At 45.6% G+C, this 23,070-nt stretch overlaps 1 protein-coding gene and 1 pseudogene across 1 annotated transcript in view; one reads left to right on the top strand and one right to left on the bottom strand.

Moving 5' to 3' along the window:
- LOC147638559 (LRR/ubiquitin-like domain protein) overlaps window positions 1-22,691 on the bottom strand; it is a 75,363-nt gene extending 52,672 nt beyond the window's left edge. The window contains exon 1 of the mRNA XM_086798474.1: window positions 22,338-22,691. Coding sequence (XP_086654600.1) covers window positions 22,338-22,512 — 175 coding nt within the window. The 5' untranslated portion in view covers window positions 22,513-22,691. The remainder of the gene's footprint in view (window positions 1-22,337) is intronic.
- LOC147638560 (uncharacterized) lies at window positions 10,374-13,119 on the top strand (annotated as a pseudogene).
- Window positions 22,692-23,070: the final 379 nt, after the last annotated feature.

The following is a 23,070-nucleotide window of genomic DNA, read 5'->3' on the forward strand; positions in this document are numbered from 1 at the left end:
TTTCTGCCGCCCCATTACCTTGAGCGACTTGAAGACGAGTTCAGGGGGCACGTCAAAACGCGCCAAATTGTCCTGCAGTTCGCCAATAAAATTTTGAACTTATGTTTGCAATTGGGCATCTCTGACAAGGACAAGAAAGGGCAGTTCCTTTATGGCAATGACACACAAATCCACTGGGGAGGTGCGTATGTTTCAGCCAGCCACCTTCAAGGATGCACTCTTGCTTGCGCAAAGTGCTGAAATAAAGTACAATGGTGGAAAGCCCAAGACTTCCCAACCTTCCACTCCCAAGGCACCCGCCTCGGGTAGAAAAGGCCACAACCAGACGGGGTCTTCCCCAAGACAGAGCACGGGAGCCTCTAGCTCCAAGAACTCGACTAACGCACCCTAGCTTACTCCAAACCAAAAAGCTCAGGCATGCAAGACCGGTGGGAAAATAAGTGCAAAAGAGACAGCTCAGTACAAAAAAGGAGAGTAGGTTTTTCTTGTCGTGTGCACAGAGTGTATCTACCGTGTGCAGTACGCACGCAAGACTAGCTTCAAGGCTTGGGGTAGCTTGGAGCTAGGCAGGCTGATTGGCAAGCTGGACTAGGGATGAACTGACGGGCAAACGCCTAAGTGGGGACGCCTTGATGGGCAGACGCCCCAAGTGTGGATGCCCGCTGACCGGCCAAGAGCCTATAAAAGGGTGGCCAAGGTCAATCAGTTAGTCACAGTCTCACGAGTCTTTGCGAGAGCTCTGCGGTCAAGAGCCTAGATCTAGTGCAGACGTGCACCTGCTTCATGCAGCCGAGGCCGACAGCAGTCTCGAGGCCCGCGAGGGTAGCTCCATGGCGTTATGGGACGTCACAGGATAGAGATTGGTCAGTACGTCTTGCTAGTTAGCTCAGCTCGTGGCTCGGTGGGGACAGCCCAGACTTGTGGGTTTTGCCCACGACTATCATGGTTGGGTGGTGAGTCAGGCCTGCACCCCCATCACGTTTCATGGCTTTGTTTTGCAGGTTTCGAGTCATGTTTCAAGATTGCTCTACGAGGAGATCGGTGGGGATTTGACAATGGTATTAGAGCGAGCCTCGAAGAGCGTACAAGTTGGTAAGTAGAGAAGAAAGAGATCAAAGAAAGAGGTATGAGTTCGAGATGACTGCTGTTTTTTGATGTATACTGCTGTTTTTTCAAAATTCAGCTTATGGGTTCTTGTTTACATCGTTGCTACCCAAGTTGCGTTGTGGTCTTGAAAAGAGTCGACTTGGACAGTTTGTGAAGAGACTGTGTTTTTTGGAAAGGAAAGAAGCATGAGACAGCTAGTCGACTATGAATCAGCTTATCGGCTGTGTGAATCGACAAGAGAAAGGGAGAGAAAGCTGTCGGTTGTCGGTTGTGCGTGAGAAACAGGCAACCACGTCTACTGGGCATGTAGTCGGACAATCGTTGCTGTTTGCAGGTGACGGCTAAGAGCTTCCTACAGCCAACAACGGCATTTTTTTAGTTTACGTTTTTTTTGCCCCCCGTTGCTTTTCTTTTTTTCTTTTTTTTAACGAAAACCTTACGTTTTTTTTTTAAACGTAGCATATTAATAAAAACAAAAAGCTGCGTTTTTTTTTTAATAAACGCAATGCGTTTTTTTTTTACAATGAAGGTAGCTTCGAAGAATTCTAGTTCGACACCAGCAAAGAAGAAACGACTCCTTAAGGCTTTGAAGCTCAAGGAGGAGGGACGTTGTTTCATCTGCGAAGAAAAAGGACACATGCGTAACGAGTGCCCGAAGCAAAAGGGTGCAACGCAGGACCCAGCCAAAGGCAGCTAACCAGTTGTCTTTGACAGGTACGTCAGTTACTGTACTTTCTCGCCCTAGTACATGTTCTGATTGTCTGTTCAACTCTAAAGTTTTTGGCTTGCATGATCTTCTCCGAGTTTATGGAGAAGTGAATGGCCATAGAATCCACATTCTTCTAGACCCTGGCAGCTCACACAATTTTGTTAACTACAAACTTGTGCACAAATTGAGTCTTGATACGTCACCCAGCGATCATACCTATGAGGTACGCCTACCTGCGGGTCGGCAAGTATGGGATCAAAAGGTGGAGATGCTACCAATCCGGATTCAGGACTACAAAGATACTCTGGAATGCTATATTATGCACCTAGAACATGTAGACTTGTTACTAGGGATTGAGTGGTTTAAGACTCTTCAAGTCCAAATAGATTGGTCTAGTCATATTTTTTCTTTTCAACATAGGAACACCCAGTATAGTATTTTAGGTGATTGTATACATCCCTCTCAGGGACCTCTTGTAAATACAGTTGATTTTGGAAATATAATGGATTCTTCTTTGTATACCGCTTTCCATTGTGTATTGATCCTACTTTCTTCATTTCTCATATCTTCTATGGATGTCAATGAATTAAGTGTATTTGAAAGCAAAGAATTACCGAAGATACTTGATTCATTTCAAGATGTATTTCCTAAGGAACTGCCATCGGGCTTACCTCCTGAAAGGGCAGTAGATCATCGTATTGACTTGATCCCTGGTGCTCATCCTGTTAGTATTTCACCTTACAGGATGAGCGAAGCTGAGGAAGATAAGTTGGCTAAACAACTCAAAGATTATTTGAGGATGGGCCAGATCCGTCTAAGTAAATCACCTTGGGGTGCACCTGTGTTGCTTAGGAGAAAGAAGAACAACACTTGGAGAATGTGTATAGATTACAAGAGATTGAACAAGCTGACAATTAAGAACCGTTATCCTCTCCCTAGATCAGATGACCTGATTGACCGGTTAGCTGATATAGCCTTCTTGCTTTGCTCCCACGCTTTCCCTAAAACTTAGCTCACAGCCCAATTTGATCGCTGCTTCGCGAATTCGCCATCGCCATCCAAACAGGTCGTTTTCTACTAATCGCATCCATTCGGTGCCGTCTCTACGAATTAGCCTAATTCCTTTTAGGTGCTTCAAGGCTATCATGTGAGGATTCAGCATACCAAATCTTGAAGTATTTGGTTCACCGGAGCAGCTGTACGCATCGTTTTTCCAGTCGCCTGTTTTCTGCTTCTTTTGCTCCAACAACATGGTGATTATTATTTTGATCTATATTGATGATATTATTATTAACTGCTGCCAGCCTCGACTGCATAAAGCAGGTGCACATTTGCACTAGATCCAGACTCCAGACCATAGAGCTCTCACAAATCACGCGAGACTCTATATCACTAATGACTAACCTTGGCCACCCTTTAATAGGTTCTTGGCCGGTCATGGGGCGTCTCTAAAAAGCCAGGGTAATCTCTCTGAAGAGTAGTCAATGTCTCCTATGTAGCATCCTTCTCAACACGATCCTTCCACTTGATCTTGTATTCCGTGATAAGTGTATTACGCAATCTTCTTTCACGAAATCCAAGAATCTTTTTAGGTTCGTGTGGAACAAATGTCATGTCCTCGACATCTATGATTTCTTGAGGAGTAACTAATTGATCTGTTCTACCCAATACTTCCTTAAGTCTACTGACATGAAATACAGGATGAACTTTCACATGAGAAGGCAAATCCAATTCATATGCAACTGAACCAATCCGTCGTGTAATACGAAATGGTCCACAATATCTAGGGGATAATTTCGGAGATCGACCTGTTCGTAAAGTTTCGGAATCTTTCGGAACTCGCAAATACACCATCGTTCCTTCAGAGAACTCTTTGGGTGAACGATGTCTATTAGAATAAAATCTGTCTCGATCTTGAGCACTTCTAATAGATTCCTTCGCAACTTGTAGCATTTCTTGCATATCTTGCAAAAAATTACGTGCTGTATCATGCTGAAGTCCTGAGAATCCTATTGTAACAGGTGATCTAGGTTGAAAACCATACATAAGCATGAAAGGACTAAAACCTGTACTTGTATACTTATTACTGTTATATGCAAATTCTAACATAGAAAGATAATCCTCCCATGAACTCTGTCTTTTGGATACATATGCTCAAAGCATATCCTCCAAAATCTGATTCACTCTTTCAGTCTGGCCATCAAATTGAGGATGATATGAGGAACTCAAATTCAAAGTTGTTTTCAACTTCTCAAAAACAAGTTTCCAAAAATCACTCGTAAACTTAGCATCCCTATCACTGACTATGTCCTGCGGTATCCCGTACAGTCTAAACAATTGCTCGATAAACTGCCTTGCTAATTACGTAGCTGTAATAGTCTTCCGGGTTGGTAAAAATCGAGCCATTTTTGTCAAGCAATCTACCACAACCCAAATTGAATCGTGGCCTTGATGTGTTCTTGGCAATCCGATAATAAAATCCATGGAAATACTTTCCCATTTATTACTTGGGATTTGCAAAGGATGCAACAACCCAGCCTGTCTAAAGCGTTCAGCTTTATTAGCTTGACAAACTTGACACTTGAGAACATAATCTTCTACATACCCTTTCATCTTTGGCCAATAAAAAGTGTGTTTCATTAACGAAAGTGTCTTGTGTACCCTAGGGTGTCCAGCAGAAGGGGCGTCGTGACAACCTTAAGAATCTTGGACCTAATGTCCGGGATTTGTGGTACACAAATTTTGTCATTACGGAATAGTAAACCATTCCGAATCATCCACTAGCCTCCTGCAAGCTGAACGGTAGGCTGTTCAGTCATGGAGTCTTGGTCAATCAATGAGCTCCCGTCCTGGATCTTCTGCCAAAATGGACCAAAATAACTATCAGTCTTGCAAAGCCCTTTCAATGACTGAAATAAGTCAGTAGGAATCTCGGTGAACGACAAAGTATTCACCTCTCTAATTCGACTAAGCGCATCTGCAACACTATTCATGGACCCTTTACGATAACGAATCTCAAAATCAAAATCTTGCATTAACTCGGCCTAACGAGCTTTCCTTCCTCTCAAATCATCGACATCACACACATACTTGATTGACTGATGATCAGTCAATACCACAAACTTGGAGCCATATAAATAATGTCTCTAAACCTTGAGAGCGTGAATCACAGCATAAAGCTCCTTCTCAAGGGTTGACCAACGAGATTGAGTGTCATCTAGCTTTTTACTTTCAAAAGCAACAAGTCTACCATCTTGAAATAAAGCAGCCCCGATGGCATAGTCACTGGCATCAGTTTCAAGAACATAAGACCGACTAGGATCGGGTAATGCTAAGATAGGTGCTTCCTTGACTTTATCTTTCAAAAGTCTGAAGGCCATATCCAAATCGTTATTCCAAGTGAGAGGTTGATTTGACTTACGTCCACAACCTTTCAACAAGTCGGTCATTGTTGGTAGTGTGAGCTGAGAGTACTCCCGCACAGATTTTCGAAGAAAAACAACAAAACCGAGAAAAGAACGAAGTCGTTTCACTGTTTGCGGTATAGGCCAGTCCAGAACCTTTTGAACTCGGTCATAGTCAATGCTCAATCCATCTCTAGTGATCTTGTGTCCCAAGTAAATGATGTCTGTCATAAAAAACTCACATTTACTTAATTTAGCATATAGTCAATTCTGTCTTAAAATAGATAAGACAATCGTAAGGTATCTAACATGATCCTCAAGAGTACTACTATATATCAAAATATCATCTAGGAACACCACCACAAATTTCCCCAAATGCTCACGAAAAAGATCGTTCATCATTTGCTGGAAAGTGGCTGGAGCATTGGTTAACCCAAAAGGTAATACGAGAAACTCGTAATGGCCATACCTAGTCCGAAAGGCGGTTCTTTCGACATGCCTTTCATGAATACGTATCTGGTGATAGCCACTAGGTAAATCTATCTTCGAGGCCTGCAAGGGTAGCTTTGTGGCGGTATGGGACGTCACGAGGTAGAGATTGGTCGGTACGTCCATCTAGTTAGCTCAGCTCGTGGCTCGGTGGGGACAGCCAAGTTTGTGGGCTTGCCCCCACGGTTGTCGTCGTTGGGAGGTGAGTCAGCCTTCAGGCCTGCACCCCCTTCTTGTTTGTTTGTTTGTTTGTATGCAAGTTTCGAGTCTCGTACCAGGAGCGTTCTACGAGGAGATCCTTTGGGGATTTGACAGCTACCCGACCTGTTCTGCAGTTCTGGTTGACTGATGTTTACCTAGCCCACTGGTTTTTTACCTAGTCGTGAGCATAGTTGTTACGAGACGCGCCTCTAACAATTCGAGGCGTACAAGGCATTCAAGGCGTACGACTGCCTAATCGAGGCATCCACAAAAAAACAAAAAAAAACAAAAAATTGCTAGTGTGAGTCTTTAGACAAGGGGTTTAGGGGCCCAAGGCAGCCCCTCACACACACACTCTCTCCCTCCCTCCCTTGAGCCTTTCTCAAGACCCAAAGTTCAAAGTTCAAACTTCAAACACACTAGGATGATGATGTTTTTATACCTCTCTCTATACTCTACCGGTTCATTTCAGTTCATTTCATTTTACTTTGTACCCTTGAATCTTGATGATGTATCCAGATGATGAGGATGGACTATTTTGATCTCATAAGTCATTTTAGCCTTTTGCAGACGTTTAATACAGCTTTCTTTCTTTCACACACACACTCTCTCTCCCTCTCTCATACACACCCTGTCTCTCCCTCCCTCAAGACTCGTACATACACATTCTAGTCTCTCTCTCTCTCTCTCTCTCTCTCTCTCTCTCTCTCTCTCAACTTTCACTATATATATATATAGCAGACACCTCTAACACGCCTCTAATGTCTCTAAAAAATACGAGTCTTTCGAGGCGCATACCATACCCGCCTCGTACCAAACGCCTCTGACGCCTCTAACAACCTTGGTCGTGATCATCTACACTGTTGTCGGCCTGTTTTGGGCTGGCCGACCAGCAACCTGGGGCCATATAAAATGGCCCCTACCCCCCACACTTGTTTTTGTACCATTATTGGGATTTTCTAGTGTATATACAGAGTTTATACAGCTTCTCTCTCCCTCTCTCATCTGCGTTTTGCTCTCTACAGTAGTTGTCTTCATTTCCGCTATGCATTCTAACAACCAAGCGTCGTATCCACTCTACCACTTGCACTCCGTGTTGGTACTCTGACCACACACCTTGGAGGAGACGTGGGCTCAAGTGTGAAACAACAGCTGAGAATCATTCACAGGCAAAGATATCTTGGTGCTCCATAAACATTTCTGCTACACATAGTTTATCAACATTTCGGCCACCAATAGTTTTACATGCATTTCGGCTGCCAATAGAAATCCTCAATCCATGAGATAGCCATGAGTTCCATAAGTCCAATGCATCCTAAATAAAGGGAGCCAAAAACATAATCCATCCCAATAAAGGGAGCCATAAACAATGTTTCCGTGAAATCATCTCAAGGCAAACAACAACACACTATTCTCCTTGTACAAGCATACAAGTGTTAATCAACATCAAAAGTACTTCGGAATAAGTGGCAATTCCGAAGTGGCAAAAGCACCAACTTTGCAAACTCAAATTATACTTAGCTTTTCTTTGCCGGGTTGGTCATGAAGCCAAAAGAAATATCTCCTCACCATATCCGCAAGATATCCCTGAGATATATCTCCATATAGCTTGCCTGTAAGCTTGATAATATAATCCACAATATCCATATGGAAAGAGTGCTATACACGTCCACATAAAGCCAACTCCATACTTCCAAGATAAATAATGTGAATTCATAAAGCCTTAGACCAAGTTGTCTACTGCTCATGCTCTTGCTTCATAGACTATGAAGCGGCTGGCCATGCTTAACAACAATGATGGCAAGTGTGGTCCCCACTTGAGATCTTTTCTCTTTCTTATTGATAGAACGAAGACTCTACTTCCAAAAAAGCCTATGCTCTGATACCAATGCAACTCGTGGTGCCCCGGGGACTAGGGCCTTTGACACACTTGTTGATACCATCATTGCATATTAAAACATTTAAACATGGCCAGAGCCTTAACACATATCCATCATCACTTTGCATAAAACATAAAAGCTGGATAAAACATCCACAAATGCTGAAAGTGGAGATTGCACATGTGACACCGCATAGAGGCCGGAATGGGCCGACCCCCCCCTTGGAGTTATTACCCAAGGAGAATATAATATCATGTACACGCTTTGAGGGCCTTACTCTCCCTACGGGAGATGCCGGATTATCCATATACAACCATCGTTGGACCAAACACACGGGCTATCATCAAAAGAAGCCCCTAAATGCCATGAATGTGGGGAAACCACCTCTTCCCGTGAGGGTACTGATCTCCCCCATCACTATGGGTCTTCAACTCTCTCTCTTCGAACCTGTGTCGCCTCTCTCTCTCTCTCTCTCTCTCTCTCTCTCTCTCTCTCTCTCTCTCTCTCTCTTCGCACCTGTGTCGCCTCTCTCTCTCTTCGAACCTGTGTCGCCTCCCTCTCTCTCTCTCTCCGCTACCGCTGCCCCCCAAAGCCATTTTCCCACCGCCGCCCAAAAAATCTGCTGCCCTGTTTGCGCCGTCGCTGCTATGGTTGTGCCGCGCTGTCAACATCACGTTTTTTTTTTCTTTTGTTTCTTACGTGCGTGCGGCTCTCTCTCGGTTCGGTGGCGGGCACTCGTGGGCTGGTCGTGTTGGGCTTCACCGCTTCTCTGGTCGTGCTGGTCGTGCTCGCTCATCGTAAGTCAGTCTCTCACTCTCTCTCTCTTCGCACCTGTGTCGCCTCTCTCTCTCTTCGAACCTGTGTCGCCTCCCTCTCTCTCTCTCTCTCTCTCTCTCTCTCTCTCTCTTCGCACCTGTGTCGCCTCTCTCTCTCTTCGAACCTGTCGCCTCCCTCTCTCTCTCTCTCTCTCTTTCTCTCTCTCTCTCTCTCTCTAGGTTGCATATCATGATGTATACCATTTTATACCCCCAATATGGTACAGGATGGAGCTAGCTAGGTTGCATATCATGATTGTATACTCCATGCATATAGCTTTGCATTCTCCTAGTAGTAGAGCTCCATCCCCTGCACACCCAGATTCAGCTTTTTTTTGTTCAGTACTTTTTCATTTTGTTGGGATGACAGAGGATACCCCATACAGGTACTCCGATTTGTCTCATAGGCCGAGTTCGGTCTTTTGGAAGACGTTAATAAAATCTTTCTTTCTTTCTTTCTTTCTCTCTCTCTCTCTCTCTCTCTCTCTCTCTCTCTCTCTCTCTCTCTCTCTCTCTCTCTCTCTCTCTCTCTCTTCGACTCTCTTCTCTCTCTTCGTTGTTCGCCTGCGCCTCCCCCCAGCTGCGCCCACCCCTCCCGCTGCCCCCCTTCGCTCTTCGTTCTCCCCTCCCGCTGCCTGCCTGCGCCCCCCCTCCAGCTGCGCCCACCCCTCTCGCTTCGCCCTGCACCCACCCCTCCCGCTGCCCCCCTTCGCTCTTCGTTCTCCCCTCCCGCTGCCTGCCTGCGCCCCCCCCCCCTCTCTCTCTCTCTCTCTCTCTCTCTCTCTCTCTCTCTTCGCTGCCCGCCTGCGCCCCCCCCCCCCCTTTCCACACCCACCCTTCCTCCCGCTGCCTGCCTGCGCCCCCCCTCCAGCTGCGCCCACCCCTCTCGCTTCGCCCTGCACCCACCCCTCCCGCTGCCCCCCTTCGCTCTTCGTTCTCCCCTCCCGCTGCCTGCCTGCGCCCCCCCTCTCTCTCTCTCTCTCTTCGCTGCCCGCCTGCGCCCCCCACCCTTCCTACCGTTTCCACACCCACCCTTCCTCAGGCCCCCAAGGCAGCAACATAACTCTCTTCTCCTCTCTTTCCCCCTTTTCCCTACATGACTTGAAACCCCCCCCTGTTGCTACTGTTTTGATCCTGTGTCATGGATTAATTTTCAGTCCATTGACTGTGGGAATCTGCAAAAAGTCATGACCAAGACTGGGTTTAAAGAGGAGCTCGTGAAGATGGAGGACAAGCTCGGCACAATTATCAAAGAAAACAAGAAGATGGTCGACTCTTCCGTCACCGCAATCATAAACCGCCTCTCCAAACTCGAGAAGGGATTTGACAAAATCCAAGAGCTCGAAGAGAGATCTTCCAAGCAAGAGGCTGAGATTTCAGCTTTAAAGGAGGAACTAGTGGAGGCCAAATTGCATGCTAAGAGTCAAGCAGCTGAAATCTCAGCCCTCAAAAAAGAGTTGGCAGCCACTTCAAAAAGCAATCTTGAGGATGGAAAATTTCAGCCCTCCTTTCTTGAAGAGCTGAATACCATCAAGGAGCAAATGAGGATCATTCGAGACGAAGAGGAGCAACATAAAGAGAAGACATCTTCATGGGTGGAGGTGATCACAAAGACACAAAAGAAGATGGACGAGGCGGAGAAATGGATCGAGGTCGCCAAGAAAGGGAAAGGTAAAGAATCGCCACCCATCCCCACTCCCACCATCATCAACATGACCCTTGAAGAGGAGCAAAGGACGAAGACCTGGGCCTTACATGTACGAGTGTCCGGTCTAAAAGACCGTGATGATGCGGAAGGGGAAACCAAGGAGCTCTTCTCTATGATGGGCATTGAAGCCACGCACACAAAGGCATGGAGAGTGGGAAAGAAGAGAGAAGGTAGTGGTGGCGAATCTTCTAAGGAGAGAGCACTTATCATTCGTTTCCCCTCCATGGAAGCGAAGGACTTCTTGAAGAGACGTCCTACACTCAAGAAGACGGGAATATTTCTTGGAGATGACCTCACACTCTCGCAACTTGCTCACATGAAAGAAGTTATGCCAGAGATAAGGGCAGCCCGAGAGAAAGGGAAAGTGGCCTTCTATAGAGATGGTAGAGTGGTGATTATGGAGAGGCGCTCTTCATGACGGCGCGAGACCTATGGGACTACACTCAAAGTTGCTACTTGGAATTGTAATGGATCTCTACGTCTTGATGTAGGGGCTTTTGAGGATAGTTTCACTGGGAGGGACATCATCTTCTACTGTGAGACGCATCAGGCTCCTGGACAGTCCATGCCACATGTTAGTGGATACCGATGGGAGACAGCTTGTAGACAGGAGACTCGTTCAGAGCATAGAGGACGGGGCTCAGGAGGAGTGGTAGTATTGTTTAGAGAGGAGCTACAGCCACTGATACATATAGTCCGCAGAGATGAGCAGGCTAGGTACATGTGGGTTAGACTGAGGCCAGAGACGGGCAGATATCTCTACATTGCTATATGCTATTTTGCTCCTAGTACATCAGTGTATGCATCACCTAGCGGACAGTCTCCCTTTTCTATTTTGGATGATGATATTTGGGAGTTCTCCAGGGATGGTGACATCATTCTCCTGGGGGACTTCAATGCCAGGACCGCCCATAACCAGACAGTATTTTATGATACCTCAGAGGAGATGTTGAGGGAGCTTGATGTTAGGGATATGGGCCTATCTAGACTATCACAGGATGAGGAACATACAGTGTATGGGCGGTATTTGATAGACATGGGGACTGCACATGGATTGGCCATCCTGAATGGCCTACAGAGATTCCCGACATCGGGCGGTTTCACTTGCTTTCCACATAGGCATGGTGCTAGTACATTGGACTATGTTATGGCTCAGCCCAGTCTCATTCCCTCTTTTCAGGTTTTATGGTAGGCACTAGGCCGGTTGGAATAGCAGTGGATCATGCTATCTTGTCCTTCACTCTCACATTTCAGTTCAGCACCGCTCCATTGGGACAGGTCTCCACACACACTCGTTATACCTTTACGAGGGAGACTGACACCGTGTACACGGATGAGATATACAGACGCTTATGTGCCGAGGAGCCGGGACGGCCATTAGATGAGCTCACTCAGATATTGATAGATACGCTTCATGCTGCAGCATTAGAGGCATATCCCCATAGTCAGCCTACACGGAGACGATCTGGGAACATGCCCCAGAACAGTTGGTATGATGAGGAGTGCAGAGAGATGAGGATCAGATTACAGAGAGAGGTGCTCATGGGTGTTACCACTCACAGACAGTCACGGATTACCTTCCGGCACCTAGTGCGACGGAAGAAGAGGGCTTATCTTGCTCAGTTAGAGAGGGATTTGTATCAGTTATTTATGAGTCGGGACTCAGGCGAGGCATGGAGACTATTTCATGAGCATTCACCATCACCAGCCATTACCTCCACAGAGATTTGGGGTGAGTATGCAGCATCCCTGTACACAGCAGCAGGACAACCGCCCTTGCCAGACCCATCGGAGCCATGCCCAGAGACGTGTGCTTTCTTTACCGCTGAGATGGTAAATAAAGCTATTGACAAGATGAGGACTGGGAGAGCATATGATCATGATGGTTTGGTAGCAGAGCACTTTATTCATGCTAGAGATATGCTTGCAGAGCTTATTGCTATGATGTTTAACCGAGCCATGTGTGAGGGTTTTCCCGAGACTTGGAATATGTCCACGATTGTGCCTATCTTCAAGTCAGGGGATCCCATGCTTCCTGGGAATTATCGTACCATCATGATTGGTCACACATTGGCTAGATTATATGCATCTGTTCTTGAGCAGGAGTTGAGTAGATGGGCAGAGAGAGAGGGCATACGTGCATCAGGGCAGGCAGGGTTCAGGAGAGGTTTCTCCACTCTTGACCATATCTTGACACTCAGAGCTATTATTGAGGAGGGCAGATTATATGGCAGGAGGATTTATTGTTGCTTTGTGGATTTCCGCAAAGCCTTTGACACAGTACCGAGAGCCAGATTGATGCGCAGACTACAGGAGATGGGAGTGCCCACAGAGCTGATTTGGGGAATCATGGCTTTATACAAGACAGTTGTGGGACAGGTACGTACTACTCAGGGTATATCTGAGATGGTTCACTCCACTATTGGAGTGAAACAGGGCTGCCCCCTTTCTCCCACCTTATTTGGGATGTACGTGGATGAGGTTTCAGACTATGTAGAGCGGGAGGGTGACAGAGGAGCACAGCTAGCAGGGACATGGATTCCGCTGTTATTGTATGCTGATGATATTGTGCTGATCTCAGATTCTCCAGAGGGGATGCAGCGTCATTTGGATGCATTGCACACATTTGCACAGGACAGTGGATTGTCTGTTAACCTTGGTAAAACCAAGGTGATGGTGTTTAACACCACAGCACAGTGGGTTAGGAGGTCAGTACCCACCTTTACATATGGTCAGGAGACAGTGAGTATACAGATGCATATACTTACCTTGGTGTGGTTTTCAGTGGCCCACTATTTTCCTTGAGGAGAGCAGCGGAGACCAGATTGACCAGAGCTTATGCAGCATTGGGGAGACTAGAGAGGATGTGTTCGCAGGTTCAGTTTCACGAACCTCGAACAAAGCTCTGGCTCTTTGACACTTTGGTCACTTCAGCCATGCTGTATGGAGTGGAGATATGGGGACCCTCAGTGGATCACCACAGCCGAGCTGGTAGCACTGATGGATGGAGACATATGGAGAGGCCCTTGGTTTCTATGATTTCCCGGATGATTAGGGCCAAGGCCTCCATACCACATGATATTATCCGTGCAGAGATGGCTGCCCCCCCATTGGTGGTAGAGGCACTCACTCGATCAGTCTCCTTTATACATAGCACTTGGGCTCTCCCTAGAGACAGATATGCTCGCTTAGCCCTGGAGTCTTCACGACAGTTGGCATCACAGGGAGACGGATCATGTTGGTATGCACAGATGACAGCTTGGTTCCAGTTGCATGGCTTTAGTATGGAAAGGCTACCTCCATTTCAGTACTCCCTGGATGCACCCTCCCTCTCTCTCACACGGGCAGAGATTACCAGACTTATCAGGCAGGACTTGATTCAGCTGGACACTAGGAGGACATGGATACAGCCGACACAGGAGCTTGGTACAAAGATGGCTTTCTATAGGGATCATCTTCTCCAGCTCACGCAGGATGGGTTTGTGATTAGACCCAGCTACATGGATACTCATCTTTCTCATGGGGTACGGTGTGTTATTGGTCAGATGCGCACATCCTCACACCAGCTAGAGATTGAGACTGGCAGATTCAGAGGAGTACCAGCTGAGGCCAGGATTTGTCAGCTATGCCAGATGGAGCCAGAGACAGAGTTACATTACATATGTCACTGTCCAGTATATTATGAGATACGAGGCCGTTTTCACTGCCTGTTTAGAGAGGGTTTCGGACCACTTTCTAGAGTCATGAGATACCAGGATCAAAGATGCCTCGGATTATACTTGCTGGAGCTTCGTAGACAGAGAGAGGGTCTCTTGAGAGGGACGGGATCAGAGAGGGAGACACACCTACAGAGGCAGATTACAGACTTCTTTCGACCAGAGATTGAGCAGTCAGGCCAGCAGGCATTGCAGCTAGCCCCAGAGTATAGCCGCACTAGAGGTACACTGATTGATCGGGCTATAGAGCTGGGGCGGTCCAGGCGCCCCAAGATGAGAGGCCCATCTTGACACCGGCGGAGACTACAACAGAGGATCAGGACCATACTAGCACGGCATGGGAGACGTCTAGTCAGAGTACTCACCATGGAGGACATTGAGGATATCCGCCATCGACCGATGAGAGACATCTTTGGATAGTGATGTGTATGATGCTTACCTTTGTTGCTAGAGTTTTCCTCCCAGATGTTATCCATTAGGAGCTCCTAGTACCGTACTTTTCCTCACAGTTATTTCAGTTTCAGTTAGTTGTTTTTAGCTTTTCTTACACAGACATTGTATCAGATCCACCAATTGTTGTAACCTTTTTGGTCTCATAGGTCATTTTGGCCTTTTGAAGACGTTAATATATCATTTCATTTCATTTCATTTCATTTCATTTCTCTCTCCCCCGCACAGGCCAACCTCTCTCTTTCTCCCTCCTACACTCGCTCAACTCTCTCTCTCTCTCTCTCTCTCTCTCTCTCTCTCTCTCTCTTTCTCAGATAGATGAACAAGTTCAGAGCTTACCAAAATCAGCTCGTGGTTCTGCACTCGTCAAGCCAATCGTACCCGTCTGTACTTGCCTTCTTGCAACCACCTGTCTGATGCACCAAATAAGCTCTGATACAGCACTGCCTGCAACTGTCTATACAGTCTCTATGCCTGCAGCTGCTGCCACCTGTACCTGCTAGACGGTACAGTCTTTAACACTCTGCACCTGTCCGTACAGATCTTCAACACCCGATTGAATCTGTCCGTACAGAACTGTACGGACTGTGCTGCGCACACCAGAGTCTGTTTGTTCGCTTGCTGTACCTGGCTGTACCAGCTGGTACAGTTCTGTACCTGCAACTAGCCGCCTATGTCAGCAATCGTACAGCCGCATGTACCTGCTGTCCGTACGACTGTACCTGCAGCACAGCCGCCGCCAGAACCTGCAGCACAGCCTCTACCTGCTCTCAACCTCTGTCAGTGTCGCATGTACCAGCAGAGCCGTACCTTGTACTTGCAGCAGTCCGTACAGCTGTACTTGCTATCGTACAACTCTGTACGGCCTGTAGAACAGCTTGGTCTTCTCACACACAGCAGCAAAAACATATGCAGTCGACCAGCTTCTCTCCCACGCATGAGAACTTGCACCCTTTTCCAAAAAGCTAGAGAGACAGAGATAAGAGAGGCGTGTAACTCCAAAAGTGGAGTGGCCTCTCTCCAAAATTGTCCTAGGGCCCCAACTTTAATAAATATTAAAGTTCCCTAGGGGCCACTTAGGCCTAGGGGCAACCCATTAATAAAACATTAAAACATTAATGTTCTTGTTCCCCCCTTCACACCTGGAGATGTCCACACATCATTATCTCTGTCCAGGCACTGAATGGGAGAATTAGGGTTTCATGTGGGAGACATACACAGAGAGAAGGGAGAGAGAGAGAGAGTTGTGGGGATAAGTCAACTCAAGCATTGAGTGTGTGACTCCCCTATCACACATGTATATTGCACTAGTACACATAGTGCACTTAGTACATTAAAAGTACTATGCACTTAGTACATTAAAAGTACTAAGTGTACTATGTACTATAACTTATGGGCTTGTACACACTATAAGGGTGGGCATAACGCCTTTACCCCAACAACCTCCCACTTAAAGGCAAAGTGCCCTTAAATGAAGGAAAAGAAAAATCAGCATGTACATGATATAATATACAAGGCCATATCAAGGCTGAAACTGGCCTCATCCAATGCCCATCAAGTGTTTGCAATGAGCAAACCGCTCCGGAGGCAAACTCTTTGTCAACAGATCAGCCGGGTTGTCATCTGTATGAATCTTAACAAGCTGAATTTGCTTGTTCTCTATCACCTCTCTGATGAAGTGATACTTTACATCCACATGCTTCGTCTTTGCATGAAAGACAGGGTTTTTTGCCAACTGGATGGCACTCTGACTGTCACAATGCAACAATGGAATATCCCCTGTATAACCCAAATCAACCACTAACCGAGATAGCAATAATGCCTCCTTGCAAGCCTCTGTGGCTGCAATATACTCGGCCTCTGTAGTAGATAAGGCAGTGCACTTCTGCATCCTGGATATCCATGACACAGCACCTCCTGTGAATGTAAACACATAACCGGTAGTAGACTTCCGGTTATCTGGATGACCGGCATAATCCGAATCCGTGTAACCATGCACTAATGCATCTTGTTTGCCAAAACAAATGCACATATCCTGTGTGCCCTTCAGGTATCTCATGACACCTTTCACTGCTTCCCAATGCTTCTTGCCAGGTTTGGCCATGTATCTAGAAACCACTCCCACTGCAAATGCAATGTCCGGCCTAGTAACAACCATGGCATACATGAGACTGCCACAAGCTGAAGCATACGGAATCTTGGCCATATCAGCCCTGTCTCTATCTGACTGTGGGCTGTCCATAGCACTGAGTTTCACATATGGAGACAAAGGAGTACTAGTCTTCTTCCCCCCGTCCATATTGAACCTCTGCAAAACTTTGCCAATGTATTCCTTCTGAGACAAATACAACACATGCTGATTTCTGTCCCGAAGTATCCGCATACCCAAAATGTGATTTGCATCACCCAAATCCTTCATATCAAAGGTTTGATGCAGCTTCTTCTTCAAGGTATCCATCTCTTTACGAGATTTCCCGGCAATCAACATATCATCAACATACAAGATGAGGATCAATAGACTGCCATCCAAAGCTTTCTTGGTGTATAAGCAATGATCTATGTCACTTCTCCTGAAATTCTGGGATTTCATGAATGTATCAAATTTATGATACCATTCCCTTGGTGCCTGTTTGAGCCCATAAAGACTCTTTTTCAGCTTGCATACAAGCTTCTCCTTTCCACTCACTGCATAACCCTCTGGCTGTTGCATATATATCTCCTCATGGAGATCACCGTGAAGAAAAGCAGTCTTCACATCCATCTGAATCAAATCCAGATCATCATGAGCAACCAAAGCTAATACAGCTCTAAGTGTGGTCATTTTGACCACTGGAGAGAAGATCTCATCAAAGTCCACACCATATTCCTGCTTGAAGCCCTTAGCCACTAACCTGGCTTTGTATCTTGGCTTTGCATCTGGTGCAACTTTGAGCCTGTAAACCCACTTGCAAGGAAAAACCTTCTTGCCTGTAGGCAAATGCACCAACTTCCATGTTCCATTTTTGTGCAGAGAATCCATCTCTGACTTCATAGCACGCTCCCAAAGAGCTTTGTCTGCCCTCAGTAAAGCCTCCTTATACCATGAGGGCTCCCCACAGTCAGTGAGCATCAAGTAGTCAACCCCTGGAACAAACCTGTCAGGGGCTCTGGAGGGTCTTGTGGACCTCCGTACCCAATGACCATCATTTGCAGGTTGCTGTCCAGCCTGCATATCACCTATTGGTGGCTCCTGTTCCATGCCATAAGGCTGAAAAATCATGCCCGGTATCTCCTCTAACTGTGGGATATCCATAGGGATATCTTCTGCCATCTCTAGCTGTCCATTTGGACCATTTTCAGCACCATTTAAGGGCTGGTTTTGCTGCTGTAATGGCTGATTTACAGCCCTTGGTTGTTGTCCATGATGTCCATCATCATCAAAGATGACTCTGCCAGGCTCCTGTTGCCTTGAATTACAGCCAACATCTCTTTCTCATAAACCTGTAAATGCTTCTCAGCATCTTGCAATATTCTACTCTCATAGGCTATCACATGTCCCTCTGCATGAGAACTGCCCCAATGCTACTTCCACATGCATCACACTGGACAACAAAAGCCTTTCGGAGGTCCGGTAATACCAATACACTGGATCCGAAGTAAGCTTTTCTTTGAGCTTTTTGAAGGCTGTAATTTCCCAATCAGCCCATCTAAACGGAGTTGCCTTCTTTGTTAAGGCATAAAGGGGCGAAGCAATTTCAGCAAAATACCATATGTACCGCCTGTAATAGGAACACAATCCTAGAAAGCTGCGTACATCATGCACGGTCCTCAAATCTGGCCAATTAAGAATTGCTTCCACCTTTCCTGGATCCATACGGACTCCATGCTTAGACACAATATGCCCCAAGAAATGTATCTCTTGCAAAAAGAACTCACTCTTCTTGCCATTAATAACCAGCCTATGGTTCCTGAGTTCTGCAAACACAATGGCCAAATACCTTCTATGCTCTTCCTCAGTTTGTGAATGCACAATCATATCATCAAAGAATGTGCCCACAAACGCTCTCTGAGGCCGGAAAATCCTGTCCATCATTCTATTAAACGTGGCAGGTGCATTTGTCAAACCAAAGGGCATAACCAAAAACTCATACAACCCAAACGTGGTTCGAAATGCTGTCTTATGCACATCCTCGGGTCTAATTCGTATCTGATGATACCCGCTTTTCAAGTCAATGCGACTAAAGACTGTGGAGCCCTGTAAGCGGTCCAAAATGTCATCGATCCTCGGAATGGGGAATCGATTCTTGATGGTATTCTTGTTCAGCACCCTGTAATCAATACACATGCGCCAAGAACCATCCTTCTTTTGCACTAAGAGTACAGGTGAGCAAAAGGGTGATGAGCTAGGCTGTATCAACCCTTTATTCAAAAGCTCTTGTACCTGACTCATAATTTCTTCTTGTTGAGCTGCACTAACACGGTACGGCGGTCTATTTGGTGGAGTACTACCAGGAATTAGATCAATGGCATGATCTTCTGGCCTCTCCGGAGGAAGTTCTCTTGGCAATGACTCGGAAAAACAATCTTGGAACCCACATAAGAAATCAGTCCTGTCCTTATCTAACATAGACAAATTAGACTTAGACTCATCATCTTTTGCATCCTTTACATAAATCAAGTACGCCGAAAGATGCTTTTTCATTACTGATGAAATTGCCGAAGCTGATACAATAGGAACATATTCCCCTTGTTTTACATCCAAAACATGTTCTTTCCCTCTATGAGTCAGAGTGATATTCCTATTGTATGTGTCCACTACCGCATGTACTCTATGGCACCATGGCATACCCAACAAAACATCACAGCCATCAAGTGGCATGATGAAAAACTCTTCGCTGTCCACATAACCCTGCAAATGAAATAAAGTTGGCTCTAGCACCTGTGTCAAAGAATATCAAGGCATTCTGATCTCTCACTTTGCCCCATGCCCTGCACAACTCTGTCGCTTCACCACCTGGCTGTTCCCCACAAGATCAGGAACTAACCCTGCAGAAGGTTTTGGTTTCTTTGACTTGGGCTCTCCTTTATTGTCAGAGTCCTTTTGGGACTTTCTCTTGGGACAATTAAATGACATATGTCCCTCTTTAGTACAGTAAAAACATTTCCGAGCATCTCTCAAAGCCTGTCTCTCCTCAGAAGTTCTCTTGGGCATTGGCAACTTCTTATACCGCGTCTCTGTAGACCCTTTAGCATCACGTGAAGCATGCCCAAATTTTTCATCTTTCTTGCTCGAGTTCTTACTGCCTTTAAATCCAAATGAACCTCCGGTGAGTAACGCATTAGCTGTCATAGCATTCTCTATCATCTGTGACATGTTCGTTACTCGAGTCTTGATACAATAGTCACGCACCTCTTTGGGCAGCCCACAACAATACTTCTCTACCTGCTCAGACAAAGGCACTGCACCGTAAGAAGTAACTGGGAGCAAAGCTTCCCAAAACTTCTTGTTGTAATCTTCAAGATTGTCACACTTTGAAGCATCCAACTTGTGCCATGCAATCATAACATCCACCTCAAATGTAGATGTGAGCCATACGGAAGAGAACACCTGTTTAAATTGTACCCAAGTAGTTGGTGCTATGCCCTGCAGAAGAAGAGTAGACCACCACTGCAATGCATTGCCTTTGAGAAAAGTCGCAGCTTTTCTCACCTTTGAGGACTCCGTGTAATTACCACCAAAAAAAGCAGCATCAAACTGCTATAAAAAGGTAAGTGCTTTTAACTTATCTTTGGCTCCACTGAATGTATCAAATTTCACAGCAGCTCCCCCTTCCTTATAATCCTTCGCCTTTCCCATAGGCGTTAGATTATCGTATGGAAGTGGCTTCGCAAGATTGCTGCCCCCAACATTCATGCCCATCATAGGGTCAACATTACCCATTCCCACACCTGGCATGCCATACATTCCAGCCATGTTTCCAAACATTCCGTTATGCATACCGGGCTGCATGCCACCATACATATTTGCTTGCATTCCAGGTTGCATGCTCCCAAACATATTTCCTTGCATTCCGGACTGCATACCACCATACATATTTCCCTGCATTCCAGGCTGAAAATTTGCTCCAAAAGTCCCTGGCATACCCATGCCTGCCTGAGGATAACCCCAAGTCATAGATTGGAACACCGAGCCACCACCAAAATAACCTGGATGCATAGTCTGCTGAGGAATAGTTGGCTGTCCAAAGAAGGAACTCTGAGAGTTAGCACCAAAAGCCTGTTGCATGTTCGGGAACTGTCCAAAAGATGGATCCTGTGGGAAGGCAGCACTATGACCCTGAGGAAGGTTCTTAGAACGCACCTTCTTCTTCTTCTTTTCAGGCTCTGTACGGGATCTCATAAATTCAGCAAACTTCTCACTTTGTGTGAGCTGCATAAACACATCCATAACACCAACCAAACGATTTTTAAACTGAGCATCATCTTCCTCTTTACTAGGCACATCTTCTGGCTGTGTTACATCCTCATATTGCTCATCATCTGCAGCCTGTTCTCCTGCAAGAATATCCTCGGATTCCTTTCTCTCAGGAGAGGTCTCTTGATCTTCCTCTTCATGATAAAAGTACTCGTCTTCTGTATCAGACATGTTGCTGAATTTTTCAGCGATGACTTTCCTCGAGTCAACCACGAGCTTACCCCCTTAAGAAAGTTAATGATAGGTCCCAACAACGGAACCTTGAAACCGGCCTCTGGTAGAAACCAAAGTGTGGTAGACTAGCAGTCACCCTTCCACTTGTAGTCCAGATATAAAAACAAATTTGATTGGAGCTAGAGTGCCCCAAATCTGAAACGAGAACGACACCTGTTGGCCCCAAAGCTTGGCGTCCCTTGCGGTATTTCTTTATAGAATACAGAGGATAGACAAGCTCGATAGAATAATACCTAAGCTCAATAGGATGATACTTAAGCTCCATGGAATGATGCCTCAAAGCGCTTGGAACAAAAGTGTAAACCTCTTTCCAAGTTGAGTATGTAGCTGGACGCAATGGTGCGATAGAGATTACCCAGCATAAAATTTTACTAGTTTTAAATGTCACATTCGCATGTAATCTATGGTTTTGAGACCTTTTAGGTCCATCCAAAAGTTTGATGTATCTCTTTAAATGATTTAAATCAACTTTTCCTTGAAAAACAAGAAAGACAATGATTTGGCATATTAATCTGAAAGAGACTGTCCATGATGGTGAAGGGTTTCAAATCTCGAGTCAAAGATCCTAGCTTGAATTATTCAAGAGAGAAAAAATCATCAAACTTCAGAAGGCCTTGAAAAACTAATCCATTCAAGAAGGCCTTCAAACAATACTTGGTCCTATACAGCCTTAAAAAATTTACCACATTTTAAGGCCTTGAAAATTTGATCAATTCTTTAACGGATTTAACAATTTACACTTCTCTGAATAATTGAACATTTGATCAATTACCTATGGCCTGGTACAAAAAATTAGATTCTCAAAATGTGGGCATATCTAAGGTAAAAGCGTTAAAGGAGACAATCACCAGAAACTTAAGTTATAGTTACTGCCTTACAGACAGTTGGTGAGCCTAAGAGAAAAAAAAAAGGCACGGAAATGGCAAATACAGTTTTCTAACCACAAAAACTCTAAGGGAGGAGAGCTGACAGAAACCATCGGTTTCCACCGCCTGTATAAGCCCTAAAACATGGTGGAAAATGAGGATTAATCCTCTGAACCAGTGTAAGAAGTTAGGGAAAATGGAATAGCATTTGCTGTCCATCACTATGAGTAAGGAGAGGGCAGAATTACTAAACATGAGGATTATCCATTATTAAGAGTCGAGGGTAAGGGAAAACAATGCTAACCTTTAAAGATAAGCTTCTGGCCCCGCGGAAGCACGTTGGTGAGGTGCTGCAGCTTCTCCTTGAGGTCCTGTATGGTGGCATCAGGTGAGATGGAGACGGGATGTGTCTCCTTGCCATGTTTACAGTGAATCGTTATCATCGCAGCGCCTTGTTCTGTACCTCCTCGATCCGCCATTGAAATTGTATCGTTGCTTGCAAAAGAAGTTAAGGAGTCTTCGGCCAGTAAAAAAAAGCTTTTCACTCGCCTACATTCTTAAAATCTGTTCGCTTACATCTTCGCTCCCATCTTCCCTTTTTCCCCCCCGCCCCCTTTTTTTTTGGGCGACAATTGTGTTACCGTCATGGTCTTGAGTTAGCACCATTGTTTTTCAATCAATTTTTTTTTATCAAGGATTGATGTGTTCATCATAAGGATTAATGTACCTCACATTTCAAAGGTTTTGAAACCCTTAAAAATTTTTGAAATATATCGCACACATTGATTTAACTAATTAATGTGCCCAAGAAAACATTTTGGGGCCATATTACCACCATTAATGTGCCCAAGAATGCGTTTTGGTGCCTTATTCAGGAAACTTTTTGTATGCGTAATAATTAATGCCACTCACGTGGCATTAATTAAAATGTATACTTCCTCCGCCCCCGCCTCACCTTCCTCCCGGTCTCTGTCCGCCCTCACCTCACCTTACACAACCCCAGCACCCTTCCTCCCGGTCTTTGTCCGCCCCGCCTC

Source organism: Cibotium barometz, chromosome 5 (assembly GCF_041138505.1).
Source record: "Cibotium barometz isolate CiBa-2024 chromosome 5, ASM4113850v1, whole genome shotgun sequence".
Lineage (NCBI taxonomy): Eukaryota > Viridiplantae > Streptophyta > Polypodiopsida > Cyatheales > Cibotiaceae > Cibotium > Cibotium barometz.